We start from the raw sequence: 19,442 nt of genomic DNA, 5'->3' as shown, positions 1-19,442 counted from the left end.
TTTCAATTTGTAATTTCAGTTTCAAGGCTGGCCTGTCCCAGAGGCAGCTGAGGTCTAAATACCAAATAACAGCAGGGCAATATTTGCCCCGTAAAGCAGAATCTATTTTCATGAGAGGCAAGAGCTCAATTCTAACAGGGATCGCCAAATATGTTAGGAATCAGCCAAGCCAGCAACAGGCTCCAGCGCTCAATGAGCGTATTTCCCTGCATCCCAATTCTCACAGTGGTGGCGGAAGACCTGTCCATTTCCCACCAGCATGGACCAAACGGCAAAACAGCCCTAAGGAACCGACCCCCGGCAACCTCACTGGCTGGCTTTTGTGACCCCCAGATTCAAGGCCGCCAGGAATTCCTCACAACAGGATCTGTTCAGCAGCTCCATCAGAGACTCGCTTATGTCTTTATCGCTGGCCGCCCAGCTGTAGGGCTCCTGGTCCAGCCGCAGGGTCCCCGTCCAGTCCTGAACCCGCCGGAGTTCTTCCGAGAGCTCCTTGCTCAGGGCCTCGTACTGGGCCTGCAGGTCCAGGTACTTCCCCGTGATGCCGGCCAGGTTGGTCCCGACGGCTCGGACGTCCTCCTGCAGGTGCTTCTTAAGGGACTCCACCTTCCGGTACTCGTACTTCAGCTGGGAGAGTTCGTGCCTGACGTTTTCGTGCTCCTCTTTGTACCACGCTTCTTTCTCGTCATAGATGGAGACCAGGGCGCCCAGGTCCTCCTGCAAGGAGTTGTGGGACGCGGCCACGGCGCCGAAGTCCTGCTCCATCCCTGAGAGGTCTTCCACCACTCGGGCGAAGCGCTCGAAGTTGATGTAGGTGTTGTTCGGGGGCATGCTGGAGTGGCACTTGAGCGTGTACTCCTTCAGCCGCTTGGTCTTCAGCTGCCTGTTCTCGGCCCGTTTGCTTGGCTGGGCTTTGGACTGGTGAGTCTTCAGACAGAAGCAGGAAGCAGGATTATTAACTGGGGGGGGGTGGCACGTGTCTCGAAAGGCAGCACAACATCACAGGCACCACACCAGACAAAGAAGGCGTGCAGGAGACGGGTCCAGGATGTGGGGAGATTGCAAGGTCCTGATTCATGCACAAACGAGGGGGTGGACACAACAGCAGCATTCCCAGGGGGAGAAACGACATGCTGGCATTTGGGCCTCCCCATTCCCAAAAGCCATCGGAAGAAAATAATCCAGAATACACGTTCAAGCAGTTTGCGTTTTGAGAAAATGTACACACGAACACATGAAGCTGCCTTATACTGAATCAGACCCTCCCCCTTGGTCCATCAAAGTCAGTATTGTCTACTCAGACTGGCAGCGGCTCTCCACGGTCTCAGGCAGGGATCTTTCACATCACCTCCTTGCCTGGCCCCTTTAACTGGAGATGCCACTGGGGATTGAACCAGGGACCTTCTGCCTGCCAAGCAGGTGCTCTGCCACTGAGCCACGGCCCCCTCCCCAGCATTCTGTTTGTGAAGGCAAGAGCAACACATCGTGCATTCCATATATTCCATGTTGCAGTGAAATGTCCAAACCTTGGTGACTTACAGGTCAATGCTGCCCATTCCAGATGAAATCCCCATCAATATCCAAGAATAAATGTACTTCTTGTGGGATGATACACATTGGGGAATGTCAGCAATTGCCACCTAGGTGACTATCAACATTATCCAGAAATTCAGTTTGTCTGGACTCCAGCAAAATTCATAGCAGAATGTTGAGATTGCCAAATTTTGGACACTACTGTAACATCTATACAGCAGACCACCACAAAAACACACACGCACAAAATGGGACACAAGCCACTGGGAAATTATCTCTCTCAGACATCCTTGAAATTAATGGCAAGTTGTGCCAATGCAGGTGGAAGGATTTTTGGTGCCAGGGAGAAACTCAGAGTGGAGCGTGCCCTTTTAGTGAAACTACGCTTGGTGCCCATGCAAACGACAGGAAGACACGGCACAAACACAAGTTGTGCCCTAAGGCAGAAAACTGTATGCTTGTGTTCAGCATCAAGTTTCAAAACTTCTCTCCTTTTCTTTAAGAGAAAAAATAATTTTAAAAAGCAAACACTGTTTGTTTCCTTTATGGTGCATCTTACTTTCGAAAGCTTTTGAAATCATTTGGCCTAACTGTAACTCCACCAGGAAGAGTTTAACAGCGGGGAAATCAGAGCAGAAGGCAGCTGTCACGCTGGCTGAGACCAGGTCTCCAAAAGCAAATCAGAATGCCAAAATATGGAATTCCATACACGGTTCTGTCCAAAGTCAGCACAAATTCCCCCATCCCTTTCCCGTACAAAATCTGTGCCCAGGCTTACCATTATCCAGGGATGCGTGAGCGCTTCTTGTATTGCGAGACGCTTCCTAGAAAAGAAGGAGGAGGAAGAGAAGGAGAAGAAGAAGAAGAGTTGGTTTTTATATGCCGACTTTCTCTACCACTTAAGGGAGACTCAAGCTGGCTTACAATCACCTTCCCTACCCTACAATAGACACCCTGTGAGGTAGGTGAGGCTGAGAGAGCTCTTAATAGAACTGTAACTTGCCCAAGGTCACCCAGCTGGCTTCATGTGGAGGAGTGGGGAAACCAACCCGGTTCACCAGATTAGCCTCCGCCACTCCTGTGGAGGAGCGGAGAATCAATCCTGGTTCTCCAGATCAGAGTCTGTCTTGGAAAACACTGTCAAGGTAAGGGAGGGGCCCACCTTGAGCTGATGTCAAAAGGAATCTCTTGACTAATTCGCTTTTGCATCGTTTGCAGAAAGCCAGGAGAGCAGGGGATTTCCTGACCAGAGAGCCACTCTGAACTTGAAGGACCGTCCAGCCTGGCTCTGCACAAGGCGATGAACTTACCGCGTATCTTTCACCAGAAGCTTCCGTATAAAATCTTTGGCGAGGTCACTGGTGTGGCTGAAGAACTCCTCGTCGAAGTCATAGTTCACGGCGGTGATGTTGGCCAGCGTCTCCTGCTTGGTCTCACCCAGGAACGGCGATGCCCCGCTCAGCCTAGGAGGGACCAAGGAAGAGAGGAGGGGAGGGTCCCAGGATGAAGGGAACAGCGAGAGGGCACGGCCCTCGTCTTCAGTTGTCAGGCAGCTGTCTGTTGGCTCTCCCACCACTTACAGTGCCCCATCTGGCCCATCTGACCAGAGCATGGGTCTTTTGCATCTTGGCTCTGGGGAATGGGCTTCCTGAGAGGGGGCCCCCTCGTTGGAGATTCTCAGGAGGTGCTGCAAGACCAGCCTGTTTGCTAGGGCTTTCGAGGGGGTTTGCGGAGCAGAGGCTAGATGGCCACCTGTCAGCAATGCTGATTCTATGACCGTAGGCAGCTCATGAAAGGGGAGGGCACCTTGGCCATCTTCTGGGCATGGAGTAGGGGTCACTGGGTGTGTGTGTGCGGAGTTAGATGTGAATTTCCTGCATTGAGCAGGGGGTTGGACTAGATGACCCTGGTGGTCCCTTCCAACTCTATGATTCTATGAATTGGCAGGCATCTTTTAAGGGGGGAGGGATTTGGGACTCGCCATTTTATCTTTGGTTTTAGCTGGGGATGCTTTAACTGTTACTGTAAGCTGCCCTTGAACCCCGAGGAAAGGAAGGTGGGACAGAAATGTTTAAATAAATAAATATGTAATGTAAAGGGCCGTGTAACAACAGATAGACTGCAACTGTCTGGGTGCTCTTCTAAGGTGCCTACCACCTACTTCCTTTCCTCTGTTGGCACCACATTCATTCAGCCGCTCCCAGCCTCCTTTCTGCTCCATGTTTGGCTCATGCCCTGTGGGTACCCGTCCCTGTAGCTACGCAGGCAGCCCGTTCTCTCCAAGGGACCCCTTTCCCCAAGGAACTGATGGGAACATGCTATTCATTACAATTGTCTGCCGTATATAATCAAGGGAAGGGAAGGGTAGCCATGAAAGAGCTAGAAATGATTCTGAAGTGTAAGGATGTGTCACTGGCCACCAAGATCAAGTTATTTCATGCCATCGTATTCCCTATTACTATGTATGGGTGTGAAAGCTGAACAATGAAGAAAGCTGACAGGAAGAAAGTGGATTCCTTTCAAATGTGGTGTTGGAGGAAAGGGTTACAGATGCCCTGGATGGCCAAAAATACAAATCAGTGGGTTATAGATCAAATCAAGCCGGAACTGACCCTAGAAGGCTAAAATGACTAAACTGAGGCTGTCGTACTTTGGACACATTATGAGAAGACAAGAGTCACTGGAGAAGACAATCATGATAGGAAAAGTTGAGGGCATCAGGAAAAGAGGAAGACCCAACAAGAGATGGATTGACTCAATAAAGGAAGCCACAGGTCTCAGTTTGCAGGATCTAAGCAAGGCTGTCAAAGATGGGACATTTTGGAGGACTTTGATTCATAGGGTCGCCATGAGTCGGAAGCGACTTGACGGCACTTAACACACACACACACACACATATAATCAAACCAGCAAAGTACTTACAGTATGTACGTGATAACTCCTATACTCCTGAAAGAAAAAGGAAAAAAAAAAACCCAAAGATTTAAGGCGACACCAACAAAGACGGAATCTATTTGTACGTACACATGAAGGTGGTGTTTTATGTCAAACCCAATAAAACCTAGAACTTTTTTTGTTAGTCTGTAGCAGCAGACTAAAACAGGAGTCTATCCTTGGTCTCTACTAAGGTGCTGCTGGACCCCTGTTTAATAAAACCTGGAGGATGGGGCTATTATCTGAAGCGTGGGCAAATTGGCCATTTGAGAACGGGAAGGGTGAGACTCACCACATGTCCGCTGGCAGCCCGAGAGGTTCATAATTTACGATTTCCGGTGCTGAAAGAAGCGGTGATTTTTGCAGATATCAGCAACAGAGAACACACAATGAACCTGAGCCAGATGTTTATAGCATCTGAAGGGCAGAAGATACTCAGGGGACAATCCAGCCCAGCCCCTCCGCATCCAGGATACTCCCTCCCCTACACCTGCTGGGTGTGTCGAAGTTCCCAGGTTCAATCCCTAGCAGGGAAAAGGATCTTGGGGAGCAGAGCTGGGCAACAGCCTTCCTTTCCTGAGGCCTGGACAGCCAGAGCAGGTCTGAAGGGACAAGACTGAGCTGGCAAAATGTCCGCGTTCACACAAACACACCCCAGATTCCAGCTTTATCTTGTGCTTTGCTGCATTGCCTGTGGTTTCTTTTATGACCATCAACACTAGGGCTATTCCTCCGCCTCTCCTACCCAGAAAATTCCTGAGCTTGCGGCAGCTGATCCAGCAGAGACCAACTGCCTTCGGCTGCAACCGGTTTGCGACGGTTATCTCCAGGACTCAGAAGCGGGCTTGGCCCCAAAGCCGGCTACCGACAGATAAGCAGTCACCATCGAGTGGCCAAAAGGGCTTACCGACAAATTCTGGCGTCCCAAAAATGTTTTTGAATTCAACCCCGTCTTCTATTTCATGGGCCAGACCAAAGTCTATCAGTTTTATGTGCGGGATGGGGATATTCTTGTCTAGCAGCATGATGTTCTCGGGCTGCAAGAACGGGAAACAGGAAAAAGAAGAAAAAACAACAACGTAAAATTGCATGCAATGGAATATGTCCTGTTTGCTGGCATAAACACGGGGGAGGGGGGTGTTCAGCAGTGAGGACCATTCCAGAGGATGCTCCAGCAGGTGCCAAATGCAGTCCAGCACACCAAAGTTCGAGCCAAGCGCCACAAAGACATGGTTTGCAGCTCTCCTGGAGAGTTCAGACAGCGGCTTCTCTCTCGGCAGCCACAGGCCAGAAGGGGCAGGAATACGGCGCAAAAAATATGGAATATGGCTGAGATTCCAATAAGAAATCAACTGAATCAGTTTTCCCAAAACTGAGAAGGAGCAAGAACAAGTAAATTCCTATCATGGATGCTAATACTGAGCTTGCCCTTTTCAGCTGTCTTCGAGACCATACCTGGATCGCAGGAATAGAAGCCAGCTTCCAGCAATGACCACACACTATTTTAGAAACAATTCATAAATTCATAAGATAAGGGGTTGGGTCCTGAGGAGCTATTCTGCCGCCACAAAAAAATAAAGAGCAATCTGGTGGTACCTTAAAGACTAAAGAGATTTTATTGCACCAGAAGCTTCCGTGGTCCAGAGCGCCTTTCTTCAGGCACCCACATGACGCTGCCTTATGCTGACTCAGACCATCGGTCCAGCAAAATCAGCAACACCAGGCAAGCCAAGGATGACGCAGCCTGGGCCATGTCAAGGCAAGACTGACGGCCACTCCGCCCCGTTTACCTTTAAATCGAAGTGGGCAATTTTCTTGGTGTGCAGGTAGCTGACCCCGTCCAGAATCTGCTTGATGAACTGCGTGGCTTCCTCCTCGCTCAAAGACTCTTTCTGAGCCAGGAAATCAAAAAGTTCTCCTCCAGACACCCTGCAAAACAGACAAGGAGGTCCGGCAACTCAGCAACTGCAAGTATTTTACAGTAAACCTTCAGATTTCTTTGCTGCTCTTCCAGAGACCTACTCAAGGTGGCTCTAAAGGGAAAAACAACGCAATAGAAATCACAGGAAAAAAGCAGAAGATGTATCAATGGTAAAGCAAGCCAGGGCCATAAAAATAGCGTGGAGGGTCCCTTTAGTCACCAGGGCTCGTATCCACTGATAGACCTCTCCTCCTTGGGCACGGCAGATAGAGTAGCCCAATCCACACTCAGCCACGAGGCGCCACTTAAGTGGAATTCTTGCACCTATTCTGTCCAGCTGAACCGGGCTTGCCAAAGGGGGACCCCCCCTCCTCACAGATAATGATGCCCCAGCGACACTCCTCTACAGCTGCCGGTTCAGGGACCAAAATACCTTGGTCCAGCCTGCCCCAGCTCTCTTTAAGAGTGAGACTGAAGCAGGCAGCCCTTTCCCACAGAGAATCCTTTCCAAACTGTGCCCATTTCCTAGGAGAGCGACGGGTATCATGGTTTCTTGGCCCCCAGCCCCCGCTCCAATTTCTGCAATAATCCTCAAGAGAGCTTTGCTTTTCTCACAGGGCTTCGCCAGAGAGCCCCTCCTGGAAAATCACCTTCCCACACTGAGCCGCGGACTCTTTGAAGAGGGTTGGAAGATTCCTCACCCTCTTGGGGTCTGAGAAAGCAAACCAATGGGTTATCAGAAAGAGTCGCCAGCTGCCTAACTTCAAAATTAATGTATTCTTATTAGCAAGAAAATATTCCATTTTGGAAAGAAAACAGTGCTTTTTGTTTTTTTTCTTAGAACATCAAAAGCTGATAGGAATCACCAGATTGCTGCTTTTATTATAACAATGGTAAGCCTAACATTTTAAGCGTTTATAAAAAGATTGAATAAGATACTTGCTCCTTGGCTTTGTTTACGCTTTATGTGTTTTGTATTTCTTCCATAATCTTGAAAAACAAACCCTGAAAAATTCCCACCCCCTACTTTTAGCCCCTGTGGTCTGGTGAGCAGGAAGAAAACCATAAACAAGCCAATCTTTTTTACTGCCAGGGCAAGGCAGGGCAGGGCACGGGAAAGCACAATCCCAGCAGTACACACAACTTTGCAATGGCTGTTTGCAAACATTTAAAAAGCGGCTGGGACAAGGGCACCCGAACCTCAGCGATCATCGTGTTGCACACCGAGTCTTCCACAAGGGGGTGCTCTGTACACCACAACAGTCTGCTGAGGAGGGCCCGTAGGGTGTCCGCCTCCCAAGGGTCTTCCTGCCCCATCCTGCCCCCTCTCAGGGCAAAATCCATCCATTGAAGAGTCCGGTCCAGATTGTTTAAGAAGACCTGGCATTCTTCAGAGTTCGCTTACCCGATTCACGGCCACTCATCCACCCCCCTGGCAATAATGAAAACCATCTTCAAGTCCTTGAAGGGCTGTCATATAGAGGAGGGTGCCAAGTTGTTCTCTGTTGCCCCAGAAGGTCGGACCAGAACCAACGGGTTGAGATTAAATCAAAAGAGTCCCCGTCTTGACATTAGGAAGAACGGGCTCTTTGAGGCAGCCACCAGACTCCTGTTTGTTTTGGGGGGCTTCAGAGTTCTGCTTAATGGTAGCAGGAGGTGGTTGGTTTTCTTCGTCGGAGGGGTGGCGTGGGAGAGGGACTGGGGATCCTGGAATTGGCATAAGGGGCAGCAAACCAGGGTGGTGCGGCCCTTGGCCAGGGGAGACCCAACCAGACCGGATCAGTGCCCAGGCAGAGCGAGGAAGGGGACAGGCCTCCAGAATGAGCACGCTCCCTGGCCCCCTCCCAGCAGGCCGCCCTGCCTCGGTCACTCAGCACCTCCAAAGGTCGACACTGCGGAAAAGGGGGGCCGAGGGCCTGGGGGGCCAAAAGGGAAGGCTGCGGGCCAAACGGCGACCCCGAACAGCCGGCTGCCAGACTTGAGTTTATCAGCAGCTCCGCACAGCCCAACCATCTGGCCCGGTGCGAGGCGCAGAAGTCAGCAGCTGGCACGGGGGTCATCCAGAAACAACCTCTGGCGGAAAGGGAGGGCAAGGAGGAGCTGTGGGGAGTGCCCCCCCACTGCACCCCCCCCCGCCCACAGCAGCCCGACCCCTGGAACGTCTGCCACCTCCCACCCTGTCTCCGGTTCCCTCATCAGCTCAGAAAACATTAAAAAACCCACGCCTAGGCGATTCTGCAAGCCGCATAAATTTTGCAAATGAGCACATTTTAATTTCTCTTATTTTAATTGACTTATTCGCATTGTTCATCGTGGGGAGAAACGTGGGGGGGGGGGCTTCCGATCGCCAGGAACAGTGTTCCGCCCACTCTTCTGGGCTAGAAACTTGGTTGTTGTTTTTTTTCTTAAAGGAAGTACGGATTCTTCATCCAATACCACCTTCCACGCTCCTTTATATGGGGAGGGGAGGGGAGGGCTGTGGTTCATTGGTGGAGCATCTGCCTTGCCATGCAAAAGATCCCCGGTTCAATGCCCAGCAGCGCCATTAAAGGGATCTCCGGTGTTGGGAAAGACCTTTCTAGGCTGGAGAGCTGCTGCCGACCCAAGTGGACAGCCTGAAGCCAGACAGAACTGGGGTCCCCACAGCCCTACGGCAGGTCCACACATGAACATGCATGAAGCTGCCTTCTAGTGAATCAGACCATCTGTCCATCAAGGTCAGTACTGTCTACTCAGACCAGCAGCGGTTCTCCAGGGTCTCAGACGGAGGGTCTCCTCCCTGGTTCTTTCAACTGGAGATGCTGGGGATTGAACCTGGGACCTTCTGCATGCAAAGCAGAAGCTCTACCACTGTGCCACTGCACCTCCTGAGTCCAGGGGCTGAAACGGGTCTTGCGAGACCTGAACTTAGCCGGGCACTCACAGCTCAAGGATGAGGACCACGTCCGTCTTGTTCTCGTACACGTCGTGTAGCTCGATGATGTTGGTGTGGAGGATCAGCTGCAGGATCTTGACCTCCCGCTCGATCTCCTCGAGCCTCACCCCGCGCCGGCTGGCTCGACTCTGGCGCTTCTTTATGAACTTGGCGGCGTACTCTGCCCCCGTGCTCTTCTCCCGGCACTGCTTCACAATCGCAAACTGGCCGCTGCAAAGGGGAGAAGGAGCCGGCTCGGAATGAGGGCGCGCCAAACCACCGCCTCCTCTAGTGCAACATCTGGATCCGTCCCCCAAACCACCCTGAGCAAGGCTCTCAGCCACAGCTACAGGCACAAGAAAAGCACCTCAAGGACAGGACAGAACTCAGAGGTGCCGTGCTGCCTTGCAGGGAGGCGGCTTGGAGACACAGCCTGACCGAGGAGAGGTGGCAGCCCCACCTGGTTCTTGGCACAAGGCTGAGAGCCCTGGCGAGCCACGGCCAGGGAGAGGAGGCCAGACTGACCCCAGTGGATGAAGGGGTGGACCCGGTCCGAGACAGCTTCCCAACTGTGTCCAAGGGCCAAAGTGCAGGCTGAAAACAACCCACACGCTCAGATTCCCTCACAGAGAGCTTCCACTTCAAGAAGGGGGCTGCGATAGAACCGGTCTCCCTGATAAGCCACTCACCAATGTTCACGGCATTTCCTTTCCCCCTTTTTTAGTGTTGAAATTGAACAGACATAAGAACATCAGAAAGCCCCTGCTGGATCAGACCCAGGCCCATCAAGTCCAGCAGTCTGTTCACACCGTGGCCAGCCAGGGGCCTCTAGGAAGTCCCCAAACAAGACAACTGCAGCAGCATTTATCCTGCCTGGGTTCCACAGCACCTCATAGAACAAACCTGCTCTTCTGATCCTGGAAAGAACAGGTGTGCATCATGACTAGTATCCATTTTGACTAGTATCCATGGATATCCCTCTCCTCCATGAACATGTCCGCTCCCCTCCTAAAGCCTTCCAAGTTGGCAGCCATCACCACATCTTGGGGCAGGGAGTTCCACAGCTTAACTATGCGTTGTGTGAAGAAAGTCCTCCACCGATACAAAACAGTATACTCCCGGCAGGCCTGTATCATATATCTATTGGATCAACTTCGGGGCATTTCTCCGCACAACGCCTTTCAGAAATCCAGACTTGATTAAAATTACAGACTTTTGTTTAGACAGAAGAATCTCTGAACTGCAAACTGAACTCCCCGTCTCATTATACACATCACAAGTTTTGGTAATTACAGTGCGCGTGTGCCAACGGCATACATTTTGTGGCATAAGCGGCAATTAAATTCTATATTTTACTAGGGGGATACCATCCGCGTTGCGCAATTAACACCCAAACTACAGCCCAGGTCAGATTTGGAGCCTCCCATGTTTACCAAAGCCCAGCACCCCAGAGATCAGGGTTTGCAGGAACAAGGGTTAGCACTTGCCTTGAGAGAAGCATGATGCTAAACCAGGATTAATGTCAAAGAATGAAAGGAAGAGAGGGCTATATCTGCAGAGAGAGAAAGAGGGGGGGGTGCCTTCCTGAGGCTGCCTGCTGATTTTCAAGCCCCGGTTTGCAGGGGAGTGAAGATTTCAAAAAAAGAAACAGAAGCCTAAGCAGAATACCTCTTTATCCTGCTTGCTGATCTCCTAAAAGGGGGGGGGGAATGTGATTTTCCAATCCTGATGGAAATTCTCCCACACTTCCTGCTCCATGGCACCTGCCCCAGGTAGCAAAGTGCCAGCCGGAGCCAGCCTTTGTGTTCCAGGGATGTTTCTGTGTTGCCACAAGGAAGCAATGCAGGGGAATCTCCATAAAGCGAGAGACACAAAGGAACAAAGGATTCATTTCATTTATTTCTTCAAAGTATTTCTACCCCACCCACCGATTCAAAAAAAGCCAACCCATCAGGGCAGGTTATGACGAGCTAAGAACACAATATTGCAATGAACATACCCTACTGCAATAAAAAGAAAAAACAGCCTCCAATTTCTCCTTTTACCGCATTTGTAAAAACGCCCATAACAATTGCTCAGCAACGCAACTGGCGAAGGCTCTTCCTCAAGAGGAGTATCTGCCCGGTGCTGCAGGCAGGCAGAAAGGATGGGGTGAGGAGGAGAACGTCCTGGAGGGGAGCTTCCACAGCCACGGCATTGCTAGGGAACAGAAATGCGCACACTCTCTCTCACACACATAGTCACCATCATACTTGAGCTGGGGGGGGGGGAACATGAAGAAGGGCCTCCAAAAATTACCTCGGTGCCCAGGAAGGTCTATGCGGAAAGAGGTGATCCTTAAAATATGGCTGGCACCTAACTGGGATTTTAGACAAGGTTTGCAGCTTCTTTGCTAACTACGGTTTGTACTAATCGTGGTTGGTTGCAGAGCTGGAATTCATAACCCACGGTTTGTTGAGTAGCAGAGCCCTTTGCAGCCAGCCGGCCGGCCACAGAGATGGTAGTAGAGGGGAAAGATTCAAACAAACCAAGGTTTGTTATTTATGGTTCCCTTCCTATTCTCATATGACCATTTAAGTCTTTACAGCCAGTATTTTGAATTGGGCTTATCGCTGGCTACCAGGCTCAATAAAATAGAAGTCATACGTCCAGGGGGATGGCCTGTACAAGACAGCGAGAAAGCATGAGAGCCAGCGAGACTAAGTAGATTGAACTACAATCTCTTTTATCCAAATGGCATGGGAGAAATGCATTTATATAAGCCAGAGGGGGGCATTAACTGGAGACACTGCGGGAATCTGCTGTTGACAGACACCCTATTGTAAAAGGACAACAATGGAAGTATTTTTGGATCTGCCTCGAAGATTTGCACGACACATTAACAGCTGACTTGGTGACTTTCATAAGCAGCTGTTTCAAAGGGGGGTCGAGAGAGAGAATGAGAGAGAGTCCCCCGTGGGTCCTTCCATTCTTAAAGGCATTTTGCATTTTTTTTATTCTTAGCTGGGAAGCCGAGTGAGTGCGATAGGCAGGAGAGAAACCTGAGGGATTTTTTTCACACTTACCCACTTCTGCCATACACCCCTTTCCCCTTAGCCACACCATGCTGTACAGGACACGGTCCACATAAAAGCCACACAGAACTCTCTGCCATATAAAAGACTGCTTCCCTGACACATGAAGCTGCCTTCTACTGAACCAGACCCCCCCTTGGTCCATCAAAGTCAGTATTGTCTACTGAGACTGGCCAGTGGCTCTCCAGGGTCTCAGGCAGAGGTCTTTCCCATCACCTACTTGCCTAGTCCCTTTAACTGGAGATGCCCCTGGGGATTGAACCTGGGACCTTCTGCATGCCAAGCAGATGCTCTGCCACTGAGCCACATCTCTTCTCCATGGCTCTCCGGCAGAAAGAGGTCTTTCCCATCACCTACCTGCCTGGTCCCTTTAACTGGAGATGCCACTGGGGATTGAACCTGGGACCTTCTGCATGCCAAGCAGAGGCTCTGCCACTGAGCCACGGCCCCTCCCCAGAAGACCCCCCCTTTGGGTTCCCCACCCACCTCCCTTGCATCTCAACACCCTCTGCCACAGCCAAGGAGAAAGAGATGTTCATACAGTGACCCACATAAGCTGTCATTTAAAAGACACCCGAGGGAATCCTAACACATCCCCCATGCCCTGAGATTGCTTTATATTTTCTGGCACCGCTTGGGTGCCTTACCAACAGCCGGCACACTAACGGACACTGCTGTTTCTCCCAGGTACGGGCAGGGGGGGAGCCGCAGGGGAGGGGAAACTCCCCCTATTGAGCTTCTGCCTGTTCTGTGCCTTGGGAGGACCTGCAGACCAGCCGAAACCCTCCCCCCCCCGAGCTCCCCCCACAGTAGTGCCTTCTTTATTTTCAGGTGCAGATCTTAATGTCCAGCCAGGACAAAGAAACCACAACCACCTAGGAGCTAACAGGGATCACGAACGGGGCCTCCCCCCGCCCCCCAGCTGCCTGCCGTCACCCTACTTCTGGAGGCAGGATACGGCCAGTCAGCAATAAACAGAACAAGGCTGATGGGATGCAAGGGAAAGATTTTAATGGGGTCCCCCAAGGCGGTCCAGGGGGCAGCTGACAACCAGGGCGATGCAGAAGCATCCTGGTGTCTGCACCAGAAGAGGAACCTCCGATTCGGGGAGAGAGGCCGGGCCCAGAGAGGGGCAGGCCCAGCTCACCTGGACAGGTTGACCTTTCCCTTGGAGGCAAACAGGATGACACCAACAGTAGGAAAAGCGCTGCCTGAGGGACGGGGAGGATCCCCCCCGGACTCAAAGAGACTCAGAGCCGGGCTGAGTTCTCCCTCACGCCCCCGCACACACTTCCTTCCCCTACATTTTTATTCCTTTAAACTATGTATAACCTGCTTTCCTGACCAATGTGATTTCCAGATAGAAAGGTTTGCTCTTTGCTTTTATTTCGGCCACGCAAATCTCTCCCTGAATGGGAGCTCTGCAAAGAGGCCCACGGTTCAAATGTGCAGGGTATGTTTTTAAGCCGAACGCATTGGCACGTGCGCGCACACCCTCTCGCACAGATCCCAAAGTGCACACAACCCCTCCCTCTGAGCGCGGAAGAGGTTGGGGCACTGGGACCCGGAGGGCGAGGCGGCAGGTGAGGAGGTCCACGAACTGCAGGCAGCTGTTCACAGCTGCCTTTTAGGGACAACTCCTCTCCCCGTCCCCCCACCCCTCCGTGTGTGTTTTCTGGGTTATGTTTAGCGAGGTGAGGCTGGATTTCCTACCAGGGGGGCTCTGGTTCCTGCTCGGATGCGCCACTCGGCTAAAGATAGAAAGTGATGCGAAGCTGTTATTGCCTGGAAGGGATGCCGGCTGGCTTCAACGGCCTGGCTGTGCAAGAGCAACGTTTTGCACCGGGGAAAACTGGAAGCATTGTGGCAGGAAGGGGCGCTCCAAGTTGAGGCTCGCAGCGTTGCCCAAGTGCACAGCGGGGGGGGGGGGAAATATGAAGGAAAAAGCCTAAAACAGCCACAAGGGAATATTTACATGGTTAAAATGACAGAGGAGAAGCTGGGAAAGCCCAGGGTCAAACCTCTGTGCAGACGTGCAATTTCCTGGGTGACCCCCAGGCCAGCCGCCGCCTGCCAGGCTGACCTACTTCACAGGGTTGCTGTGAGGATAAAATAAGCGTGGGGGAAGCGCTCTGCACTCTCCCTTGAGCTCCTTGTATGAAAGAGGAAGTCTTCAAAACGTCACAGGTTTAAGGCAAGGTATATCCAAAGCCGCCTTATAGCAAGAGAGACCGTTTGTCTGCGTAACCCGGCCTCGCCACCCTGGGCTGCTCCGCCTGCCACTACGCAAACATGACATCATTTCCCATCACGCCTCTTTGCCCTATGTGGAATACCCCACTTATCTCCATTTTCACTCTGGGCAGGTAAATATTTATCTGTCAGCACTCGCATTATATGGCAGAGGTCAAAGTTTCGCTGGCTGTTCTAAGAAGTCAGGCTGGTGGTGTTCCTGTAGAGCAGTGGGCTGTAGATCAAATCAAGCTTGAACTCTTCCTAGAAGCTAAAATGACTAAACAGGCTATCGTATTTTGGTCACTTTATGAGAAGTCAGAAATCACTAGAAAAGACAGTCATGCTAGGAAAAGTTGAGGGCAGCAGGAAAAGAGGAAGACCCAACAAGAGATGGATGGGCTCAATAAAGGAAGCCACAGCCCTCAATTTGCAAGACCTGAGCAAGGCTGTCAAAGATAGGACATTTTGGAGGACTTTCATTCATAGGGTCGCCACGAGGGAAGCGACTTGACGGCACTTAACACACACATTACCCCCCCACACGCACACACCCTGCAGGCTGGAGTCCAGGTCAGGGGGCTGAGAGCTGAGGCTGCAAGAGAGAAACCCGCCTGAGGTCAGTGACTGAGACAAGATTCCAACCAGAGACTTCCTTCCTCCCCCCCTCCCCCAGGTGCTCAGGCTCTCACGATGGGCGACACTACGAAAAGGAAGAGGAGAAGCTGGCCTGCCTCCACAGGAGCCCTGAGACACAGCAGCAGAACAGTTGCCAGTTTCACACACCACGGCTGTGGCCATCTTGTGGTCTGGAGTTCCGCCTGCTCTGCAGCCACCCACTCAAGCAATTGGGCTGCAGAGAACCTCAAAGGCAAGGAGAGAACTGAGACTTGCTTGTGTAAAGCTGAAGCAAAAGCACACACACACACCCGGAGGGGGGAGACCAGGCATTTAATGTCTAAATCAAGAATGGCACAGGTGAGATGCTGGGAGGTTTCCCCAAGTATGAAGTCAGGATGGTGACCTTTTTAATAAAGGGGGGGCTGGCACGTCCCCCATGCACACACATGTTTAAGAGGTGACTGAAAATCTATAAGACAGGAAGAAAGAAACGACATCCAGTTATGGACATTATAAAGCATCCAGAGGTTTTCTGGGTGGTGGCGACAGTGATTGGCTGAGCTGCCATGATGTCACAGAAGGGTGGAGCAGGAAGAAAGGCCTCTGGCTGCCATGAGTGGGTCCCAGAGCAAAACCAAAGAAGCAACACCTCCTCTACACAGTTCCTCTTTACAATGCAGAAGAAGAGAAGCGATGCTTCTCTCTCTCTCTCTCTCTCTCTGCACGTCCCCAGAAGAGAGGAAACGGCCGGGGATCTCCAGGGCCAAGTCCCTCTCGAAAGAAGTTCCCGCGCTGCAAGAGAAGCAAAAGGGCATCAAGAGCATATGGCAAACGCCCCGGGAGGCCGCGTCCCTTCTCTGCAGCACCTAAGCCTGGGCAGGCCCTCAATGCATCTTCACCAGTAGCGTTAAGGAAGATAAAGGCTGATTTGCCCAGGGGGGCCACTTAGTATTCCTGGGCTTCTGTTGCGCCCGCAGAACAACAAGATGAAACAAGCAGTTGGCATCCTCTTGTGCTCAGACCTGTTTGCTTCGTGCGGAGGCGCATCTTCTCAAGGGGCCGCTGTGCCCACCAGAAACGTCTGACGACACCTTGGGGTGCTATAGGGGTGGAGAGTGCACCCGAGAACAACCTGTTCTACAGATTTTAAGTAGGGATAAAGGCAGATGTTGCTTCCCCGGGGGGCCCTCTGTGATCCGACGCCGCAGATAAAGAGGGGCCTCGGTAGAAGCCAAGCTGGGGCCGGGCCAGATCCGTCGAGAATCTGCATGCGTGAACGAGAGCCAAGAATTACCTCCCCACAGTCCCTGCCTTGTTAAGTGGGGGTCAGTCCACACATCACGGAGCACTAAGAAGTCACGTGGCACAGATGCCCAGGCGGGGCGACCCACCAAGCTTGCAAAGAGCCAGAGTGGTGGGGTGGTTTGGAGTGGTGGACTCTGATCTGGAGAACCAGGTTTGATTCCCCACCCCTCCACATGCGCGGCGGAAGCTAATCTGGTGAACTGGATTTGTTTCCACACTCCTATACACGAAGCCAGCTGGGTGACCTTGGGCTAGTCACAGCTCTCTTAGAGCTCTCTCAGCCCCACCTACCTCAATGGGTGTCTGTTGTGGGGAGGGGAAGGTGATTGTGAGCCGGTTTGAGTCTCCTTAAGTGGGAGAGAAAGTCGGCATATAAAAACCAACTCCTTCCTTCCAAGTAAATCTGCACAGCAGCCACAAAAAGTGACTGACTTTGACACACTCTGTTCTTACGACTGTATATTCCATCAGTTTATGCCACCTTCTAAGACCAAATCGTGTCTCACCGTGGCATATGAATAAGGCAGAGAGACTCAGAGGGACAGTATTCACCCTGATCTTTGTACTTTAAAAAATGTGGCCTAACAAGGAACTGGAGCAGAAAACAGAAACAGGTCCACAAACTGGACAGCTTTGTACACCAACCTATAGACTTGTTCACGTTAGAAATGCACGGTTAGCATGTTTGCGACTGTGACATCACAGCAGGCCAACCAATGGCTGCAGGTTAACACCTATACAAAATGCAGATTCTTCCCACGGCTGAGTGGCAAAGCTTACCTCCCTAGCTCTTCTCCAATTTCATAGATGTCTTCTACCTTCTGTTGCTTAAACACAGCCGCCATGCTTGGACTCTTCATTGAGGTGTGCCGGTAATTCAGCTGGAAAATAAAAACAGAAAAACTGTCAGCGTTCAAAGGACAAAATACACCGATTACCCTTTCCAGCCATGAGGAAACACAATCGGCACTGGCCGCCTCTCCCTTGTGCCAGAACACACGAAGCTGCCTTATACTGAATCCAGCCATTGGTCCATCGAGGTCAGTATTGTCTACTCAGACTGGCAGCAGCTCCCCAGGGTCTCAGGCAGAGGACTTTCTTATCAGCTCCTACCTGGTCTTTTCAAGTAGAGATGCCGGGGATTGAACCCAGGACCTCCTGCATGCAAAGCAGGGGCTCTACCACTGAGCCATGGCCCTCTTCCCAGAAAGGAAGAGCCTGCAAGACGCATCCACTCACCGTAAAATAGGACAGGATCTGACACCGGTTAATTAAAAAATACATTTAAATACAGAACGAAATCAGCCGTGTGCCCTATCTACATCAAGTCTAGTTGAGTAATAACCTCAATAGTATTTGGCGGCAATTCATAACCCAGTGGTGTTGGTTCGTAGATTCCATTCCTTTACTTTATTTAACAATCCGATGACCCGGTGGTCTGGGGCAGAACCCGTCTTACAAATACCAGCCTCGGTTTCCATCCTCGCATATCAGACACCGCTGGCAGAAACGGCTGCTCCAGACACAAACAAGGCAATACCAGGATCAGGATCAGTTAGCAGGGAAGACAGAGAAACAAAGAGAATGCGTTCCGTCTCTTGGATGATTAAGGATTTGGGGTGGTCACCAGGCTCCAGGGGAACGAGGCTGTAACTAGAGAAGTTCCCTTCTGAAAGGGACTCTCCGGAGGAGGTAGGAAGATCCCTTGTTGGGTGTCTGCAAAGAATCACGCCCAGAAAGCAACAGCCGGATCATTCATTTAGCACTTAGGGAGTGGAATTATCTCACCTCTAAGCTGTCGGTGGCCAGCGGTGACATGCACAAGACAAGCAAAGACTCAGTGCATTTATTGTACCTGTCCCAGCCAACTCTTGGAGGAGCTATGAGTCTCTTCTGTTCAGGCCGGCTTTGGGTGGCCAGGGCGGGATTTTGGTGTGGCTGTGAAGATTAACATGCATGTGCGGGTGTTTATTCATGCATGCGCGCGCACACACACTTTCAATTTATAGTAGTAGAAAAGAGCAAGAGTCCAGTAGCACCTTAAAGACTAACAAAAATATTTTCTGGCAGGGTAGGAGCTTTCTGAAGAAGTGACCTGTGGCTCACGAAAGCTCATACCCTGCCAGAAAATATTTTTGTTAGTCTTTAAGGTGCTACTGGACTCTTGCTCTTTTCTACTACTGCAGACAGACTAACACGGCGACCCACTGTGAATTATTTTCAGTTTATAAATTGACCCGTCTTTGAAAGCAGTGGAATATAAATGAAGCGAATAAATAAAGAAGAAATAAGCTGTAGGAACAGAAGAAGCCTCCATCTTACATCTTTAGGTTGTTTGGATTTACTTTTTGAGACACGATGCAGCACAAAACCATCTTGAGGACTAGAAACTGCGAGTGAACTCAAGACAAGATTCCCAGGTTTATGTCAAGAGCAGAAGGAACCGAGGAAGGGTGGATCGGATTGCCCGTTGAGCTGTAGCTGTCCCAACTGGCGACCCACAGCATGATTCCCAGTGCATGAGGCCAAACCAAAAAAGCCCCCCAAGGACACACAATCGGAGGAGAAATCAAGGCTCAGCTCCAGGAACACAGCCCCACTGGCCCGGGCCCAATCCATTTCCTTTCCCAAGGACTTTGCAATCTCCTATCTAACCCTTGATAGACCTGCATTTCCCTCGGCTATTATATGCAGCCGCAAACAAGCATTATGGTTTCCTCCCCCTCAAAACACATATAATTTGGGAAATATTAGCTCAATCTCTTATTTGTTTCAACAATATATACCCTTGCCTCATCTGCAGGGCCTGTCCAAAACAGCTCATAACAGATTTAAGATTACAGTGATGTAAATATCGTAAACAACACAAAGCAGACCCAAAAATGTGTACAAAATAAACAATTTTTTA

At 51.0% G+C, this 19,442-nt stretch overlaps 1 protein-coding gene across 1 annotated transcript; it reads right to left on the bottom strand.

Annotated features, from left to right (window-relative positions):
- Nucleotides 1-306: 306 nt before the first annotated feature.
- Nucleotides 307-17,394, bottom strand: DAPK2 (death associated protein kinase 2). Its single transcript, XM_056865778.1, has 9 exons — nt 17,315-17,394; nt 9,312-9,533; nt 6,258-6,396; nt 5,375-5,504; nt 4,760-4,808; nt 4,456-4,482; nt 2,844-2,996; nt 2,312-2,357; nt 307-927 (listed from the first exon to the last, which is right to left on the bottom strand). The coding sequence occupies exons 1-9, from the start codon at nt 17,392-17,394 to the stop codon at nt 307-309; spliced, it is 1,467 nt and encodes a 488-aa protein (XP_056721756.1).
- Nucleotides 17,395-19,442: the final 2,048 nt, after the last annotated feature.

This window comes from Euleptes europaea, chromosome 20, assembly GCF_029931775.1.
Source record: "Euleptes europaea isolate rEulEur1 chromosome 20, rEulEur1.hap1, whole genome shotgun sequence".
NCBI classification, from domain to species: domain Eukaryota; kingdom Metazoa; phylum Chordata; class Lepidosauria; order Squamata; family Sphaerodactylidae; genus Euleptes; species Euleptes europaea.
Note: the sequence above shows the minus strand (reverse complement) of the source record. Positions and strands in the feature narration are given on the sequence as shown.

What these genes read in the sequence shown, in the direction of transcription:
- DAPK2 (XM_056865778.1), bottom strand. Translation starts at nt 17,394, where the DNA reads ATGAAGAGTCCAAGCATGGCGGCTGTGTTTAAGCAACAGAAGGTAGAA. An exon ending in TGGGACGCCAGAATTTGTCG is followed by an intron (nt 4,809 to 5,374) that starts GTAAGCCCTTTT and finishes CGCTTCTTTCAG; the next exon opens with CACCGGAAATCGTAAATTAT. An exon ending in GGGCTGCCAGCGGACATGTG is followed by an intron (nt 4,483 to 4,759) that starts GTGAGTCTCACC and finishes TTTTTCTTTCAG; the next exon opens with GAGTATAGGAGTTATCACGT.